This window comes from Anomalospiza imberbis, chromosome 1 (assembly GCF_031753505.1).
Source record: "Anomalospiza imberbis isolate Cuckoo-Finch-1a 21T00152 chromosome 1, ASM3175350v1, whole genome shotgun sequence".
NCBI classification, from domain to species: domain Eukaryota; kingdom Metazoa; phylum Chordata; class Aves; order Passeriformes; family Viduidae; genus Anomalospiza; species Anomalospiza imberbis.
In genome coordinates this window covers 39,785,732-39,805,349 of record NC_089681.1, presented here as the reverse complement: position 1 = coordinate 39,805,349, position 19,618 = coordinate 39,785,732, and the positions used below count along the sequence as shown (strand labels likewise).

General features: G+C 37.4%; 1 protein-coding gene and 1 long non-coding RNA gene across 3 annotated transcripts; one reads left to right on the top strand and one right to left on the bottom strand.

Moving 5' to 3' along the window:
- Nucleotides 1-1,514: 1,514 nt before the first annotated feature.
- On the bottom strand, nucleotides 1,515-17,045 carry LYPLA1 (lysophospholipase 1). Of its 2 annotated transcripts, none has more exons than XM_068188885.1 (9): nucleotides 16,901-17,045; nucleotides 16,419-16,450; nucleotides 13,336-13,401; nucleotides 11,773-11,820; nucleotides 10,856-10,926; nucleotides 10,209-10,282; nucleotides 9,363-9,464; nucleotides 8,587-8,763; nucleotides 1,515-7,186 (listed from the first exon to the last, which is right to left on the bottom strand). In XM_068188885.1, exons 1-9 carry the CDS (start codon nucleotides 16,967-16,969, stop codon nucleotides 7,133-7,135), a joined length of 693 nt encoding a protein of 230 aa, XP_068044986.1. In that variant the 5' UTR covers nucleotides 16,970-17,045; the 3' UTR covers nucleotides 1,515-7,132. The 2 variants fall into 2 exon arrangements, with proteins under 2 accessions (XP_068044986.1, XP_068044996.1); XM_068188895.1 differs by lacking the exon at nucleotides 16,901-17,045 and adding an exon at nucleotides 16,706-16,732.
- LOC137473142 (uncharacterized) lies at nucleotides 16,118-19,184 on the top strand. The gene is made up of 2 exons (XR_010998624.1): nucleotides 16,118-16,712; nucleotides 19,084-19,184. It is a non-coding gene; the product is annotated as an uncharacterized lncRNA (long non-coding RNA).
- The last annotated feature ends 434 nt before the right edge of the window (nucleotides 19,185-19,618 follow it).

Below are 19,618 nucleotides of genomic sequence, written 5' to 3'. Positions count from 1 at the left end.
ACAGGGTGTTGGCAGCTCAGAGCTATTGCTACATTACAGGATCAACATGCTTGTACATGTTCTACAGTAAGTGCAAGTTAGGTCAGGGACAACACAATCACAAAACCAGAAATCTCAAATCAGTCACTTTGGTTAGTTTAAATGTATTTAAACTCTGGAATAAAGTAATCCAGAATTTTCTAAAATTTCTTTTAAAAATACAATTCAACACCTATTTCACTGGAAATACATGGAAAGAGTTCAAAATGCAGATAAAATCTATTGACCTCCAAAATGTATCAGGTGAGAAACTGACAATTACAAATTAAATCCCATGAGATCACTTATAAAAGGCAAAGCACATCATACTTATTTTACATCTAATCTTTAAAAAGTAGCATCAGAGAAATATTTCAGTAGGGAAATCAAAGAATAATCAGATGGCAAAGCATACCCTTTTATTTTTTGCAAGCAGATGCATTAAAAGGAAACATAATACAGCTCACATTATTTATATTGTATGCTACCATACCAGAACAGAATCAGTTAATTGAACCAGTACTAACCAAATTTGTTATATCAGCTGCTTCATCAACCTTGGGATAGCAAGTCTTTATCAAAAAGGAACACACAGCACTCCTCATGCTTGTTCTCTTTTAGCTGGTTCTAAAGCAAGCAGCTTTGTACAGCACCAATCTCTTCTATAACGTCACTCCAAGTCCAAAGAAGAGTAGAAGAGGGAAAAGCAATCTAACTGACCTTTTCCTTTCTTTTTAGCATCTTTCTCCTACATTAACACATTAGAAAGAAGAAATAACACACCATTCATTGCACTGCACTTACCTGTTATAGCACATCCTCACCATTCTCTTGCAACATTTTCTAAAAGTATTGCACACCTGCTCATGCAGAAAGCCTGAGTCCAACTCTCATTCGCTGGACCATGGGGCCTTCTGCAATACTAAGACTTAGCAGGCAGAGATGACTCTTCCAAAAGAGTGCACTTATAAAATAATGTTGATTTTTACTGACTAGTCTCATTTGATATGGGATAGCATCTTCAGAAATTTGGGGCCAGAAGGGCAACACAGTAGCACATTTACTACTACAGAATTTGAAGTAAAGAATCTCTGAACTGCTATCAAGGCACTTAAAAGCCTATATTTTCAGGACTGATATTCCATATGGAAAAAGCTCCTCTAATCAGGTAGTAACAAACATGTGCAAAATATAACATTCCCAGCATTGGAAAAGGTTTTATGTAGCCATGTTATGGCTATTAACCCTCTCCTCTTTATTTGAGCCCTGAATGCAATAGATCTTCCAAAACAGAATCTCAGCTGGTCTGAATCAGCCACGGGGTCCCCAAGCTTTGCAGAGGAAGAGGAGATAAGTCCAATCACAGACACATAAGGTGAGCTATAGCAAATGGAAGTTCCAATTTCTCATAACAAGATTTTGTTCAAAAACTTCTGAAATATCAATAAACATCTTGATTAGTTGTTCTATAGCTCTACAACAGATGGGTTGGGGGGTTTTATTTACTTTTTCAAAATTTTATTTACATTTTCAAAATGCCTTCACTTTTTTCAATTTAGTAGCAGTAACAGTAGGCATTTGAATATAAAAATATTAAGCTAATGTTTTGGGGTTTTTTACTTCTATTTTAGATTCTAGAGTTTTTAAGTTCATTAGACTTCTCTATTCTGTGGCATCTATCTATTTTTTTCAATATAGACTTAAAATATTTAAGCCTTTTAAAGATCCCCTCTGATAATTTCAAATACTGCAACATAGCTAGCAAATTATTTCAAGCACAAGCTACTTTAAGAGTTTGCTTGTATTCACAACCAAGGAACATTCAGACTCCATCTGCTCCATCTGTTAATACAGAGAAGTAGCTCTTTAAAACAAACCTTAAATGAGGGAATTTTCTCCTCACAAGCTAAACCTCCCACTTAGATGCCTGAAGCAAGTTCACCACATTTCAGCAAACTGGCTGGAAGTTTTAAGTTTTACTAGTTTTGCAGATAAAAAAGGAGGCAATGGGTTGCTCTTTCCTAGTAATTGGTCCTAAAAGAAAAACATTATTTACGGGTTCACTTTGTGGACATCCATTAAATTATACCAGTACTTTGTTTAAATCAACTTTAATCAGCTACATCAAAGGTACCTGTTCAACTCAAAGAGAATTAATAAAATCTGATATCCCAAAGGCAAATGTGGTAAGATGAGAATGGCAAGCAATGAAAAGGAAGAAAAAAAAAAAGGGGGGGGGAGGGGAGCAGGGCAGGAAGGGGGAATCTGTTCTACAGCTATTAATCTTCAAAGAATCACATTTTCAATTTAACCAACAGACATTCTGAAAATTTCTTGAGTCACGTTCTTCACTTACACCACTGCTCTCATACTATATTTGATGAAGTTTAATACACTACATTGTCTTGTTTTGGGGGTTTTACTATGCTAGTTTTAGGCATTTTTTCGCCTCACAATTACCTTATCAGGGATGCCAGGGCTGAAAATAGATAGAGACTGAACATTACTCAAAATGTTTTTCAAAAACTATAAACTGGCAGATTACTTTGTGTAATATTGCATCTTTATCATTACTAGCTATTCTTAGACTCTTGATTTGCCACACCATATTCACATAGAGCACTGCATCTAGCACACATTCCCATACATTTATGAAATACCTCATTGTACTACACACTGACTTTTGGACATTGCAGTCTGTGGAGACAAGTGGCCTTTAAGTTGCTTTAAGCTGCTTGAAGGGGGAAGTCTACCTTTACCACACTTACACTCCATTTCCTCTCTTCCCAGATAATCCCACTTTTTCTCTAGAGTGCCCTGCACTATGTATAGCACTGATCACCCTCAAATATTAAACTAAATAGCACATGTAACCCCTGACCTGAAGATTGCCTCTTCAACAAATCTGTTAAGAGGTGTGTATGCCAAACCTTAATCAACTTCAAAACCTTTCCAACAGCACAGAACACCCAGAGAATGGTGCAGCAATCCAGAGTGAGAAGACTTTGGCTCTTCATTGTCCTAGAATAACTTTACTTGAACATAATTTCTTTTATCTTTCAAGATTATTGCTAATTCCAGGAAAACAAGTTAAAATAAAATTAACCCAGAATATGAAAATCACCCTCCAATCATACTTAGGATTCTTTCAACAAAGTAGCAAAACCTAACTTGGTAAGTGATTTTCTTTTCAGTAACTACAAATCATTGTTATTCTGTATTATAGTATGCATACATTACCATACAATATATTTTCAAGGAGCCTCTAGAGTGCCTGTTTCACAGCATGTTAAAGCTCAATTTCCTTCAGGTAAGTATGGAAAAAATCTTTAGTACTTACCCAAATACCAATTGAAATTTATTTCACAATGATTAAAAATTGAAAGTTTTGCATTTTCCCTAGTACAGAAATAATTGCCAAAGTTAAGATTTCTTATCATAAATAAAATTAGTAAAATAAATTACATTTTAGATGATTATAGTAAATATAAATGACTTCTATTTCTTAAAACAAGGAGTAAGTGGTCAGTATTTGTTTCTAAAATTTAAGAGAGACAGGCCTTTTACACATGGCTTCATTAACATCTTACAGTTTGCCCTCAGTCATATCCATCAACCCAAATAGCACCTCTACATAAAAGCTGCATCCAAATGATTTCAATGAAGTGCAGTATACTCCATTAGAGAGAACATGTTTTAATTAACAGTTCTAATACCAGTTACAGTGTACAGTACTTTAACCAATCTACTGTGTTGTAATTATACAAGACAGGACAAAGAGACCAAATCAAAGAGCCCTTACCACAATACAGACCCCAGTAAAGTTTTACCTCAAGAATAGCTGGAAAATTTGGCTTATAATATGCAATTCAACATGTTTATTCAAAAGTGGGCAATATATTCCAACAAGAAGTCAGACTTCTGACAGCACAAAACTGCAGTCCAATTTAAGTACCATTTTGAAATTAAGAACACATTAAGGAGTTAGATACCCATTGAAACAAACTGATCTGCAAGCAAGGTATTTTCTTATCAATGCTTTCACAGGTTTGATAGACATCATCTCCTTTGATGGAAAGTCTAACATTACAAAAAAATAGACATTATTGGAGAGTTTCAAATTGTAGTTTAAGAAGATAGGACATTCATATTTAGAACATTGACAGTCCAACTTTTCCATTTTAATAGAAAACTATGAAAACTCCTCCATCAAACTGACCTATTATTCAGCCTCAAGTACATGCATTATAACAACCATATCACTTGAGGTAGTGAAGATGTTCAGCTGCAAGATCATACACAAAGCTTTCAAACCAGCTGGGAAGTTACAAAAGACAGGAGCTCAACATACACAGTCTAATATGGGAGGACACACATACTTGAAGTTTCCTCTAGCTTCTAGGCTCTTTAAGAATTCCCAACCACAATATAAACATACACTCCTGAATGAAAAAAAAAAAAACAAAAAACCAAGAGGAGTATTCTTCCTAGAATACAGTAATTCAAAGTAAGTCAAAACATTTACTTATTCTGACTTTGGTAACACAGCTCTTTGTAGATATAGCAAGCAGCAAAACAACAATATGAAAAAGTCTTGTTATGATAGCTGAATGTTTGAACAAAGTTAACACATAAAAAATGCATTTCTAGAAAAACATCTGAAAGCATCAGGACAGTGACAACTGAAGCTGACTTGGATTAGAGTGTCTAAGTACTAGAATGTGACCACAACCTATAAACACAGTTCACCAAGTTGAAGAAAGTGTTATGGAACTAACACAGAAGGAAGCTAGGGCAGATCTCATTTTAACATCTTAAAAGTTTTTAAAACTAATTCTTGCAGAAGGAAAAATATGTGAAATGAGCACACAGTCAATTGGAAGTTAAGACAGATGAACAGTTATCAACAAACCTACGAACAGAAACATGAAAATAATGAAGAAAAAATTAGAAGCTTGTGCAAGAACTTTGGAAATACACCAATGCTCAGGGAATTCTTAAGACAACAGGGGAATGAAAAGAAATCTAAAAACTAGGAGAAATAACATATAGTTTGCTTACCAAGACTGCAATTTAGTAGAATTGCAAAATCAGCTAATGCAGTTCGGGAATTACTCCAAGCTAGGACATAATGTTTTCTCAAGAGAACTCTGGCACAACTACAGTAAGAATATTATGGTTTTTTATGTGAACTAAATTAACTGAAAGACAAATTGGCAGATCTATAGAAGAGAGCAAGTGAGAGAAATTACTAATTAGACTTCAAAGTTAATAAAAATGCCCTCTTAACTACAAAAATGAAATATCTAAAACTGTTTCATTACTATTCAGAAAAAAAACTCTTTTTCAATTTTACATATTAAGAGATGTTTAATAATCCAGAGAAACTGGATTAGAAAAGAAGCAGCTTCCTAAAAATGAAGTGCAACATTAAAAAAAAAAAAAAGCACTGAAAACTGGTTACTCAGACTAGGTAAACAGGTCAGATCTCTAGCAGCAGCAATGTTAGAGGAGAGATATAAAGGTGCAATTCCTCAAGTATGTATTTGTACTGGCAGATACTAGATGTAAATCCACATACACTGTAAGAGGACCCCTGGGAGAGGAACAGTACCTTAAATTCAGGTGTGAAGCACAGTGCTGACATGACAGATACATCCAAAAAAGAAATATTCTTTGACTGAAAGCATATTACAGGATAGAACATTGTTATACCACAAATTATGCAGTAAAAAGTGTAGTGCATTGTTTTAAACATTCCTAATGTGGTGACAGCCTCTGAATGCTACAGAACAGCTGATCCCAGCAGTAAATTATGGCTCTGAACTGAAAAGAAGCTATTGAGTGTGCATCAACTCCTGTAAACCAGTGCATTCTACATTTTTTAGGTTCTGAAAGAAACATTCTGTATCTTGTAAATTTACTCTTTTTTTTCCAGGATAGGTCTTCATATTCCTAGGCTATACTGATCTGGGGAAATGTAAAAGGATGATAGATTTTAAAAGAAAATGCTTTTTTCCTATTCAGAAAAAAAAAGTCTCAACATGTAATAAGAGAAAGTATTATATGGTATTATCTAGAAGTATCACTTTAAAGTTTAGCTAAGTTATATCCCAATTGCACTTGTATATCTAGTAAAAAATAATTCAAATAAGTGTGCATTACAGATGAGAGTTCAACAATACACAGAACTACATAGCTCTACTATTTTCAGTTATTTTCTCCAAAGCACAGAGAAAAAAAATCAAACCAATATTCTGTAGTTGTTCATGTGAAATACATAAACAAATGAAAACTAAAGCATCAGATGAATACTCCGTAAGAAAACAATTTTTTAACGAAACTCAAATTAATCCTATGCACTTTTACAGAATTCTGTTCCAAGTCAATATTTGTAATGAGTTTAAAAGAAAAAAGACTAAGACAAACAACAGTCTAATAAGGAATGAGTCCCTTTAGGATTTCCACAGTATTTATCTATATGAACATTTTAAAATTGAGATGGTTTAAATATAAGAAATACCTTTGCTGACTTCTAGCCATTATAGAACAACCCTCCTTATCTGTTAAACAATTAACATATAATCCTTAAGCTTTATCCCTGGTAGCATTTATTCTACCATCACATGCCCACTACATTACATGTTCTGTACTTTATGCCCACTGTATTTCATGTTGGGTTCTATATGCATTCATTATATAAAATAAATGCCATATGTTTTGAATGAGTTCTAAGAACAAATCACATCTCAAGTAAAACTAAACTGGTCACATCTATGTTGCTTACTTAAATTTAGTTTTTTATTACTTGTACAAATAGTTTGAAATTCTGCAATCAAGAAAAAAAATAATCAGACATCTTAAAAGAGTTACATTCTGTCATTGTTACCTAGTTCCCTCATTCACATCCTTTCCAGCACTGGGTGAAAAATACTAAAAAGATTATCATTTCTTGTACATGTGCATTAGTTAATCTTCATTGTAAGTATAAATTGCAACACAGTAGTAACACTGCAGGTATAGAAATAATGTTTCCTATCAGGCATATGAAAAGATTTAACACTACCACAGTTGATGCTGGTGTATTTATATAGAAGGCTTCTCACAGATTAGTTCAGTCTATGGGAGGTAGATGTTTGTCTATGAACTGTTTTACATCCATCATCTCCTGTTTAAAGATAAAAGTATATATTAGTTGAAGTCCTGTACTACTACATAATCAGCTACACTAAATCATGCTTTAACATTTGAGTTACAATGAGCAGCTGGGCTAGAAATATTAAGCAATCTGTTACTTAATTACCACTCTGCACACAAGTCAAGGCTGATAACTTCACAGTGCTGATATGCACTCAGCAGAGGCTAAAATACAAGAAAAAAAGCAAAGACTACTTTTTCTCTCCCTCTGAAGCTGAACAGGCAAGCTACATATTAAGTGATCTTGATAGCACCAGGCTGAGTGTGCAGATAAGGCCACTGCTTCCCGTATACTTTAAACTTTTACAAGTTAGCAGCAGCATGGAAAGCCAGCAACTCCTCCTTCTAACCATTCAGATTCATTTTGAGCATGCTTCCTTCCTCAAGGAAAAGAAATACAGCAAAGAGGATACTGAGGAACTAATCCATGGTAATCTTATTTTTAATTAAGTCACTGTTGTAAGAAAGAGCACATTACTAATATATTTGTGCAACAGCTCAGCAATATTACAGGCTAAATGCAATACTACTCTGTAAATGTTACAAAGAGGTTGTTCAAAGTTACAGTTCCCACAAGATGCAACAATCTAAATTAACAATGTTACTGCTACCGACAAATGTTCTTTGCCTCCTCCTTGATTTCTTGCTCCAATCACTTACTTCGTGGGAGTTCTGATGCTCCAGCTCCCTACAGCTGCAAACACTGAAGGCTGCAGCTTTTGCCATTTTACCAAATTCAAATGATTCAAGGAAGTTTCTGATCTGCCCCAGAGCTGATACAAGGAGGAAGTGAGGGCCACAAGGTCACGAGCAGAGGGAGTCCACCCCTTTCTGGCAGCAGGAACTCATTACATCAGCTCAGCTGTCTGCTGAGCCAGAAGCATAAATAAGGGTTCCAAGGCTGCCTCTTCCATAGTGTCAGTCCTCCCTCCCTACTCCTTCGATGTCTCCCTCCATAGAACTACTAGGATTCTTCTCTCCAAAATACCATCTTGGATTTATGCTATGAGAATTTGTCTTTTAATTCTAACTCGTTTTTTTTTAACTACGCAAATAATAAAAATTTGGGAAAAAAATCATTTTATAGACCAAGTTGCCTAGTCCCCAAAATACAATCTTATGAGAAAGTTTTCACTAGTCATATAAACTTTTGCTTTGGATGCTTTTTTTAGACCAGAATTCAGTAATTCACCAAAATGAGTAGCATGAAGCATTTATTAATTAAAAAAAAAGAAAAAAAAAAAAAAGAAACAAAACCAAAACAAACTGAACAAACAAAAACTACCCTCCCAAAAAAGCCTATGAATATTAGTTTTGAAGGAAAAAGAATTAACTATACCCAGCTAAAACAGGGTGTATTTAGAAAATTACCTCAAGAGATGAACTATGCATCATGCCAGAGTAAGTCTTGAAGGTTACATTGGCTGGATTTATCATAGTCTTCAGCTTCTCAACAGTGAGGGAGCCAAACATTACAGGAACCAGGGGGTCACAGTCCCCGTGGCACTGAAGAACAGCAATATCCTTGTTGACACCACTGATAGGGCCCTGGGAGGGGTGGAATTAGACAGGAGAAGAGAAAAAAGACACTAAGTGGAAATAAGGCCTTTGAAATAAAATGACCCCAAGGCACTATACCCTGTGGCATGACAAGTAAATTGAATTCTAAGGGGAAATAATACAATGTATAGTCTGCAAGCAGTTCCTTATTAAGTAAGCTCTGTACCTAACAACACATTAAGCTCAAAGACTTACAAATAAAATTTTGACAAAAAGTTTTGTAACAGAAAGTCATAATTTCTGGCCAAGTAAAAACCTGAAACTTTGCTCAAACACCCAGTCTCTCATAAGACAGTGCCTTGCAGATGGAACAAATGGCAGACAGAAAATTAACCTTCAAAGAAAATTTGTTATATTCTTCACTTTCTCTAGTAGTGTCATTTTAAGCAAAAATAGCTACTGAGTGTTTCTTCATTTTCTTTACTTAACAAAATCTAAAATTTATTTTAGGCCCTATTTTAAAAACTTCCAAATTATCAAACAATCATGATCCAGTAATAATGATGACCACTAATTCTGGCACAAGATTCAGCCTTCAGAGATACTCATTCCCCAAGTACAAATCATCTCAGGAAAGAAACAAATACCTGAGGAAAAGAAGCCCGTAGAGGAAGCCAACAGCTGAGGGCTATGACACCTGCTAATTTTTGATGCGTTGTAAGAGCTGTATACAATGATAAAGCACCTCCCTAAAACAAAGAGATATAAGTATTATTAGAATAATGACAGTAAAGTTCTTTTTAATGTTTGTTTCAAGATCTCTGATTTCTCCTTAAAAAGTCTTTTCCTATTGCAATCTATTCTTCTTTAGAGCCAACAATTAAAACTGGTATTTATGTACAACATTTGTTTTGCTTTTTCTCCTCCCTTCCAAGTCCATGTGGTCAATTCAGAAGTAAGCCAGAAAATTTGTTGTAACTAACAGTTGTCAAAAAAAACCAAAACAACAAAACCAAAGACTATTATTCATAACAGTATCATCACTACTTTAATATTAAATTTATTTGCATGCAGACTGGGGGAGTTGATGTACGGACCAATTAATCTACTAACCTACCTACCACAGATGCCTTACATGTATGAATGAAAAGATTTCTCAAATAAATCCAGACCACCAAATACCTACCAAATTCAATTAAAACTACTACCAAAATTTTCAAGCAAAACTATGTAGGTTATGTGCATAAAGATTTTAAAAAGACTCTTTATTTTAGTACCTTTTTACACATGCATGCTCATTTTCGAGTGAACAGTAATTATTTGCATAAAACCAAAAAACTTCATTTGTTAAAGCAAAGGAAAATTGACACCTTAAAATTTTAGAGGCATCTAACATCAGCTGATTTGAATTTAAATGTCTGGGTTTCTGAAGTTAATAAAGCTAGGTTACTTCCCTAGAAAAAAGACAATGGTTCTTTCCAATCATGCCTTACCTGAGAAAAGCCTCCCAGAATAATTCTATTAGAAGGAATTCCATTTTTTACTTCTTGATCTATCAGTGCTTTAACTGCAACATAAATAAAGGCCAGTTGTTAAAATCCACTCCATTCTCTAGAAAGCCCAGAAGAGGAAAAATGCCTTCTTACTGCCATCAAGAGAAAGCTAGTGAAAGGAAAATCTAGACTGCTATACACTAAAAGTACCAGAAGATCTAGAGCACAGTCAGAAATTTCAGTGCCACTGTATCATTTCCAAGGAGAAAAACATGCAAACAAGTCATGAAAAAGCGCCAGTGCTGGGAAGATGGCATCCTCTTCCAAGTAAAAGCAACACAACCAGATGCTAATACTGCTCTGACCTGCTTCACTACCCAAAACCTCTTTTAAAAAACCTACACTTGTTCCCATATTTCAGAGTATGAAGTGTTTATATTGGTGAATTACTCTACTTACTAATAAAGTTAAAAAACAAGCAAACAATAAACAATTAATCTAGCTAAACTTTGGTCAGTGGTAATTCCATATACCTTATTCTTCTCCCTAAAAAATATTGGTTTTAGAAAACCTGCTTCAGACTGATAGTTCATTTTCAAGAATACCTGGAAGTACTTTTAAGACATAAAAAATACTCCTAAGTATACCATTCTCCGCCGCCTGCTTGATGCCAGCTTCATCTTCCTGTGAATCTGGAGAAAGTCCAATGATATCAAACCTTACAAAAACATCAACAAGAGCATTACTCATTAGAGCATCCATTCCACTTCCTTAATACACAAATAATGAAATCTGGATGTTTTCCAGACAAAAATGTCAGCTGTCATATTGTTTAGTACCAACTACCCATAGATCACAAGAAACAGTGCACAATCTGTGAATGTGGCTTAAAATACTAGATCTAGTAAACTAGACCTTTCTGAGTTTTGACATCTTCTGTAATTTACTGCAGATTAAGCAGCACAGTTTTGATATTTGCTCAAAAAATATTAGCACAAATTTTGCTGCACATAGAAATTAAAATATGGTTTGAAGAAACAGAAAAAAAGCAAAACACAAGTTACTTTGTGGGGGGCAAAGCTCAAAATCCAATAAAACTGAAGACTGGTTTAAGATCATTGTAAGCTACCATGTTCTTCTTGTTCTCTATTCAGAATGGATGTTCTAAAGAACAGTTTCTACATATCCTACTGACCCACCAAATATTGCTCACTAATAGCAATAATATTTCCACTCCAAGTCTCTACTTCTACTGACTAGGAATTCAACACACTGCATACTACAGACCACACCTGTAGAATAAAATGGGGTTTTGTTCTAAGATACACAGATTAGTCCTGAGTAATAATCACTACCACAGATACAAAATTATAATTAGAGTGTACTCCTGACAGCCTTTTTGGTTCAGTTCTTTTATAAGAAGAGAACTAAAGTAAAAAGGTTTACACTTGCATATGATTAAAACCAGATACTCAGGTTGTTCATGATTTTAAATTAATAACAATGAGTTCATAGCCCCAGATATAATTTGATTAGAACCATCTGCATTTGAATAAATACTTACCATGATGGCATAGACATGTTCATGTTCAAAGAAACAGGCATAACTGGCCTAGAAATGAGAATGAACACTCCTGACATAAGATATATACTGAAATTCAATAATGCACATGCAGTAACAACATGAAATTGCATATCCTCTAACTCTGTCTTACTTTTAAGCAGTAATTAACATTAGCTGGTTTACAGCATCTGTTGAAGAAACTCTCTTGAAACCTGCCAGCCCAAACACATTTAATATTCAGGGTTGAATTACCACTCTGTATGGAGAACAAGCAAAACATTAATGGGCTGCTTTAAATGTGCACGTGTGTGAGTGCATATATCTCATATACATATTTTTAATATAGATATATTATTTACTTTTTTGTAATTAGGAGTTGTTTATCACAGTTCCATTCACAAGTTCAGTGTATTAAGGCACCTTATACAGCAGCATCCCCAGGAAGCAGCCAAAAGCAGCACATGGTGGAGCCTGGCCATGCATGCTTCTGTCAACAGCTGAATCTGCTTAGGCAGTGCCTGCCTTCACTGCTGGAGTCCTTCCCAGCCCTGTGCTGCTGTGTGCCATCTCTTCAGCCACAGCAAGACAGCTTCAATGGATCATGCCATGGATTAAATCTGGCTTTAGTTTTAATCTATAGGAACTGAGCAGCATAAATTCTGTGGGGAAGGACTGAAAGAAGACAAAGGGCAAGCAAAGAAAACAGCAGATATTGCTAAGCTCCTTTTGAATGGTTCAGCAAAGCTGGGCCATGTGGTAAAATAAATGAATAAACCACAGCTCAGTAATACACTAAAACATTGCTTCCTTCTCTCCCTATCATCTCTGCTCCATGTCTGCCAAGACCACTGGAGCAAGAGATAAACTGAATTTTGTGTTAAAATAAATTAAGATTATACTTTATTAGTTTTTTTACCACCAAGTCAATAGTAGAATGATCTTACTGCCTTATTTACTGGTGCCTAACCATGCTTAGAAGTATTTCACTTCTTAAATTGCATATAAAGACAGCTCAAATTGCATTATTTGCAGAAAATATCACTATCCTGTTGATCTTTAAATTTCTTTGTTTCCTACAGCAAGTTTCCATCTACTGTACACACACCCAAGTTTAAGTGCAGCTGGCAAATGCAAATTATGTGTAATGATAAGTGAAATACAAAAAAAAATATTCCTTGATAAAACTGTTTTTGACAAAAGATTGTTGGGGGGAAAAAGAAACCAACAAACAACTCAATCCACTGGGAAAAAAGTCAAAATAATATAACTTTGTACCTAAAACGTTACAAATATATTTTCAGTCTGAATAAGTACCAGAACAAAAGTAGAAATAAAAATGCGATTTTACACCAAAATAAATCACACAGAATTTCCTGAAAACAAAACAAAAAAAAATTTAATAGCATCGACTCTATTTTAGAATGAGCTTTTATATAAAAAACCAAAATGCAGGGATAGTCAGATACCATCTCACTTCTGAGGTGTCTCTCTGACATCTGCACAAGTGTCTTAACAGGTGCTGTCTCTACAGAAAAAGGTAAAACAAGAAAGTTACAAACTTACGCATGTGGGCAAATATATTTCACATGGGGGCTTTTGATACCAGCAAGTGCTTCTGACCATCCGTGCCTGTTAACAAAAACATATTCAACTGCTTTTATGTTTTGGCTTAGCTCTTACTTCTGAGCTGGTGCATCAGCACAGACCAAATATGAAACATACTGAATTAGATGAATATAAACACACTTTTAGAAAATGTTTACATCAACCACAGTATACTATGTAGTATTAAACTCAGAAGGTCTGTTCAGCCCTTGAATGCTTGTGGCATATATATAGTCAGGAAGACTTGATCTAATTTGGCTGCCATAGCTGTGGTACAGCTACAGAAATATCACTTTGGCTCCAGGCAAAGCCCACTCTGTATCTGTCTGGCTTTATTAACTTGTGTGCCACAACAGATGCACACAGGTATCCTGCTCCCAGACAGCACAGAGATTGCTTTGCTGCTCCTGCAGAGTTAAGAGAGCTTCTCTGACAGCCAGCTTGGCATTCTGTGAACCACATTTCTTGATGTGGGATAGTAGCAACTGACACCTAAGCTAACTCCATTGGATCCAACCCAATCAATCAGCCCTATTAACTTCAGCTCAGCTTGAATGCTCTTGGATTCAGGCAGTCCTGAACAACACCCCAGACTGCAGTAGCTTTTTAATCTCAAGCAGATACTGTATATGAATGTCCATAACAAAACAAGATCTGCACAGCAGGTGAGTTAATGAGCTTCCTTTAAACCAGAACACTGGAGAGTGTAAGGTCAAGACTCACTCCAGGCCTCATCTAGACAGGAACTGACCTTGACCCAAACCTGAACCCATGCACAACCACTGCACATGCCTGCACTTGGCTTTCCCGAACACTCAATAGCACCTATATTTCCTGATTTTTCTCATCATTTAGTATTCCTAACTCACCCACTAAATTAGATACTGGAAATTTGGTTCTAAGCAGGAAACACCTTTAACAAATTCATCAGTGATACAGTTGAACTAATCAGACCAACAGCAGACCAGCCATAAAAGCATGTTTGGTTTAGTTTTAATATCATCCTGAAAAGTTAATTAATGTATGCTACCTGAAGTTGAAGGCATTTCCAACACACTGACATCATAGACATTTGAAGCACTGACTGTATCTCAGCCTACTTCCTATCAGTACTTTTAGATATATTATTAACAAATTGCAGGAAATACGACTTGCACAATGTTTGCAGTATCACAGAAGGTCAAATAAGAATCAAAAGAAGAAATACTACTGAGAAAAAATAGTTATGTAAGAATTTAGAGAAATTTTTTAGCCAATTATGAAGACTAATTTGAAAAAAAACATTGTGTACATACTAATGCAGACTCCTTAGAACAATTCTCTATACGGCACCTTTTGTTCAGATTTTGACAAGTATGTACCAGTCTTTAAGTGCTATTTATATAGGAGCTAAGACAAAAAAGCATGTAACCTCTGTTAGACACTTTCCAGAGTAAGAAAAATACAGCTGGTAAATGGAAGTGATCAATTTAGAAATTTATTTGAAGTGGAACAGGTCAGTTTTAACTGGGGAAGTTATAAAATTGTTAATAGGTTTGCTTCAGCCAATTTTTTGGGTCACTCCTACAGCTTATACTTAAAACCCTAAACAGCAGTATGTCAAAGGCAGTCTATCTAATCTAATCTGCAGCAGTTTAGAAGAAGAAATACACCTAAATACACTGTATTTCCACAGAGATGTCATGTCTTGTGAAGTGCAGACATTCCAGTATGCTCAGTGCATTTGCAAGATTGAGGCTGTGCATTAGCTCTGACACTGAAATGGAAATGCCACCTTTTCTAGGGAATACAACTTAGGTTAAAGAGAAAGTCTCTATTTTTTAGCCCCGTCAAAACAAATACCAAGCCAACTTGCAAGGACTCAAATTCCAAAAGCTCCAATTCTGTAATCACTTGCCGAACATTTGGTGCCAAGATGCAGCCAGGACTGCTGCCTCAGCTGCGTCCTACCGGCAGAAAGGAAGAGGGGTAATGCAAACAAGGTGTTGTGTCAGCACAACAAATCAGAGCAAAAACCTCCACTTGTAGAATACTGCCAAGTGCGTGGACTTGACTCTTTTCTAATTTACTAAATGCCCAGATTATGCAAGTTTTTATTCTGACAGCTAATTTTATTTAGTACTTTGGAAAAAATAACTTAGCAAGTTTCAACCTAGAGGCAACATTCAAATTCCAGGTAACAAAAAAAAAAGCTCTTAAAAATATTCTGTAATTTTGGCCACAAGGGAGCACAATAGACAAAGCATTCATGCTATTTATTTTCATTATCTAAGTGCCAATTCCTTTAAAGTCTTCCACTAAAAAGGCTTCAACACTCTCTTAACTTGTTAATTCAATAGCTTTAATGAATGCATGCTTATTTCTGGGCACACACAAGCTTCAAAAGGAAACATTACACCAGAGCTAGAATGCCTCCCAGAAATTCCCTACTCTTTCCATTTCTACTCAAACATGGAAATAACAGGAACAAGGCATTACATGCTTTATTTGGGGGGCGGTTTTTTTGAGTCTGAAGACCAAGTATTTCAGAGACAAAAATCTGTAGACATTAGGTGACTACTTTGGAGTTTGCTTATATAGATCAAAGAGGTCTGGATTTTAGTGTAAGTACGACATATTGATGAAGAAACCACGGACTAACTGCAGCTATTGGCAAACCAACAATTCACAAGTCTGGAATAAAAAAAAAAGAACTCTAAATTTAGACAAACACAGGAATAACCACTCTGGGGAAAGCAAATGATCAGAAAACCACAGACTTATTTTTCTACAAAGTTTGTCTCAGGAACAAAAGAGAGATCACATTCAGACCAAATTAGGTAAGTGAGTAAAGTTTTCAAGGACTTGGTGGGAAATTTTAATTAACTAGTTGTCACCATCATTGCACGACATGTGAAGTTTTAACTGTTGTTGGCCACTGCATTCAGTAAAGAGCAAAATAAGAAGCTTAAGTAAATTTTAACTGCTCACTTGTTTAAAATATGCAGGTTATATTTGAAACTATAATAGCTACTGAGTATGCAATAGATTAGAATACACACCCGGTATCTCCCAATCCGTGAAGAAAAATGACCTGAGGGAAATAAATCAGCAAGAACACAAAAAAAAAAAAAAAAAAAAAAAAAAAAAAAAAAAAAAAGACAACAAAGGGAGAGGTTTAGGATCACTGAACAACCAAACGCACTTCGCCCACGAGCCCCAGGCGCCCACCCAAGGTCAGGCACGGTTCGGAGCACGGCACCACTTTCTCCCAAGAAAACTCCGCTTCGCTCACTTCCCCTCCCCGGCCCCGCCGCCATCAGCGGCCGCTCCCGCGGGCACCGCTGACCTTCCAGGTGCCGAGCCCGGCCCGCCTCTGGCAGGGAAGGACCGGGAGAGGCCCGCCCGGGCCGTGCCGGGCCGTCCGCCCGCCATCCCCCTCGGCCGGCGGCGCTCCCTGCCCTCGCCCCCCGCCCGCCCGCGGCCGCCGCGCCAACAAAGCGGGGCGGCGGCGCTCCCCGCCCGCGCCCCCGCCCGCACTCACGGCGGCCGTCGCCTTCCTGGCGGCCGGGACGATGGCAGGCAGAGGAGCCGACATGTTATTGCCGCACATGCACCGGGCTGCGGGGCGGCCGGCGGGACACGGGCCAGCGGCGGGGAGGCGACGCGGGAGGGCGGCGGGAGCCGGGTGGGAGGGGCGCGGGCGGGCGGGCGCCTTGTGCTGTGCTATAAGGCCCGGGGAGAAAAAGGAAATTACGGTATTCTTAAACGGGTAAAATACAAAAGGCTAAGTCACGGGATGGCAGGAAAAGCAGCACAAATGTAGCAAGCAGCACGGTTAGACGGGGCTCATCTGTACTCATCGGGCCAGATGCCTTCACCGCCGAATTAAATCTCTCGGCTTACAGCTCCCAAGTCACTGATTCTTACTCATCTTGAAATGTGTTAGGCTATTCAGGCACTCTGGTTGAAGTTACTGGATCATTCCAGTCCATTCCAAATACTTAGACCAACTCTGAATATGTATGGCAAACACATTTCTATCAAAACTGAATACTTTGTTCTTTGTCTTCTACTCCATACATCTTTGTCAGATATTTACTCCCAGAAAATCAATATGCTCATTGTATTTGCCGGGTGGTAAGTGGCTGCCATGGATGCTTGTTTGGCAGCTAGAACAGCAGATGAACGTACACTATTCTTCTTTCACATCCTTCCCACTGCTGTGCTCCATACCAAACAGGGACAATTTTTCACAAAGCTTTTGCTCTTGAACATCACCAGCACTGGCTGCATAAAATTTCTTGGATGAGCCTTTATGTCAGCTGTGTAACTTTGAATACACATCCTCTTTTGCCGTGACTGTTAGGCTGCTTTGATACATAGTACTGATGCCAGGGCATCCCTGTTATTGCTAAAATTTGATTATTTACCCAGGTAACTTTTTTTTGTTTGATTTGTCTCTAATTTAGTGTGTGCCCCTGCCTCATGTACTGTACCCAATTCAAGTCTGTTAAGAAAATACAGTTCATGCATTAAAAATTCTTCAAAGATTAGGATCTGCACATTATGTCAGGTGCTTATTAATATGCCAAATCTGACTTTTGCTCTAGATCATCTTTTTGGGACATGAACAAAATTTTGCTTTCCCACTCTACTCTGCTATTTACCATGTAAATGTCACTTCCATAAGGTGAGCTGCTGCTGAACCTCCAGCCTAAGAAGTAATAGTCTGCCAATAAATAGAACACGATTTTAGTATTTTCGTCAGTAGAGCTGGAGTGATCTTTCTTGAATTCCCAGTTGCTGCTAGCATGGCCCCAGGGTCACTGGGGAAATGCAAGCTCTGCGTGGATTGGGCATGGGGCAGTCTGCTGGGTACAGACAAGTGTTCAAGAAATTGACCTTCAGGAATGCCAAAGGATTTGCTGGAGACATCTGAGCTGTGAACCTTTCAAAAACTGGTACATTGGCTGTCCCTTCAGAGTGAGATATCTATCTTAGGTATGATAGTTTTCTGCCTGATTTGAAATTTCTGTTTAGAGCAGTGAGAGTTTTACAAGGTAAAGCATTCTTTAAATGATGTGGTTTTCCCTGCCCTAGAGGCTAAAATGGGCTTAGATAAAATGGTTGCCCATACTAGCGTGTTGTGTGTTGTTACAATGTATTTTTTCTTAATTTTTGAATGGGGTAAGAAGCTGCACGGATTTCATACTAAAACTCACAGATGTCTGCAGCATGATTTCTATTTTATCTCCATTTATTCTAAGGGCTGGCAGAGCTGCTGCCTGATCCCTTCTCCAGTCTGAATCAGACATTCAGCATGGGAGAAGGTACTGTCAAACAGAAGTTTCAGGATGCAAAGCAGGATATTACACTGAGGAGTATCAGCTTTCACAATGGGAACTGTCCTCTCTGCTCTGTAACTCCACAATGGCAGCTTCTACAATTCAGTTCTTCACTGCACTGAGCCTGCACCCCGCACACCCTTCCCACCAGACCAATGTACCGATGGAAGGTGCTGTATGGTTTTCCAGTAGGTACACATTTAAATTTAAGAGACTGGAATAATACATGTGATCCAGTACTGCAGCAGTACTAGGAATGTCTCTGTCTCGGTCTTGACTGTGGTAATTTTCTTCCCAACGTTCCGTGAGGGGCTCTGTTTTGGATTTGTGCTGAACACAGGAAGGGTAATATAGAGATGTTTTTGTTATTGCTCAGCAGGGCTTACACAGAGCCAAGGTCTTCTCTCCTTTTCAGGTTGCCATGCTCATGAGAAGACCGGGAATGCATGAGAGGATGGGAGGAGACAAAGCCAGGACAGGTGAACTCAATCACCAAAGGGATATTCCAGACCTTATGACACCATGCTCAGTATATAAAGTGGGGGGAAGAAGGAGGGTGTTTTGAGTGATGGTGTTTGTCTTCCCAAGTAACCATTACACATGGTGAGGCCTTGCTCTCTTGGAGATGGCTGAACACCTGCCTACCCATGGTAAAAAGTGAATTAATTCCTTGTTTTGCTTTGCTTGGATGTGCAGCTTTTGCTATCCCTACCAATCTGTCTTTAACTCAACCCAGGAGTTTTCTACCTTTTATCCTTCCAGTTCTCTCCCCGACCCCACTGGCGGGGGGTGAGGCTTGGTTGATGTCTGGGGTTAAGCCACGGGAGTTTCCCACCGTAATGGATGTGAAAAATGCAGATTATATGGCTCTACGCAGATATTTACTATATGTATTATGCTAGGTTGGAAAGTTA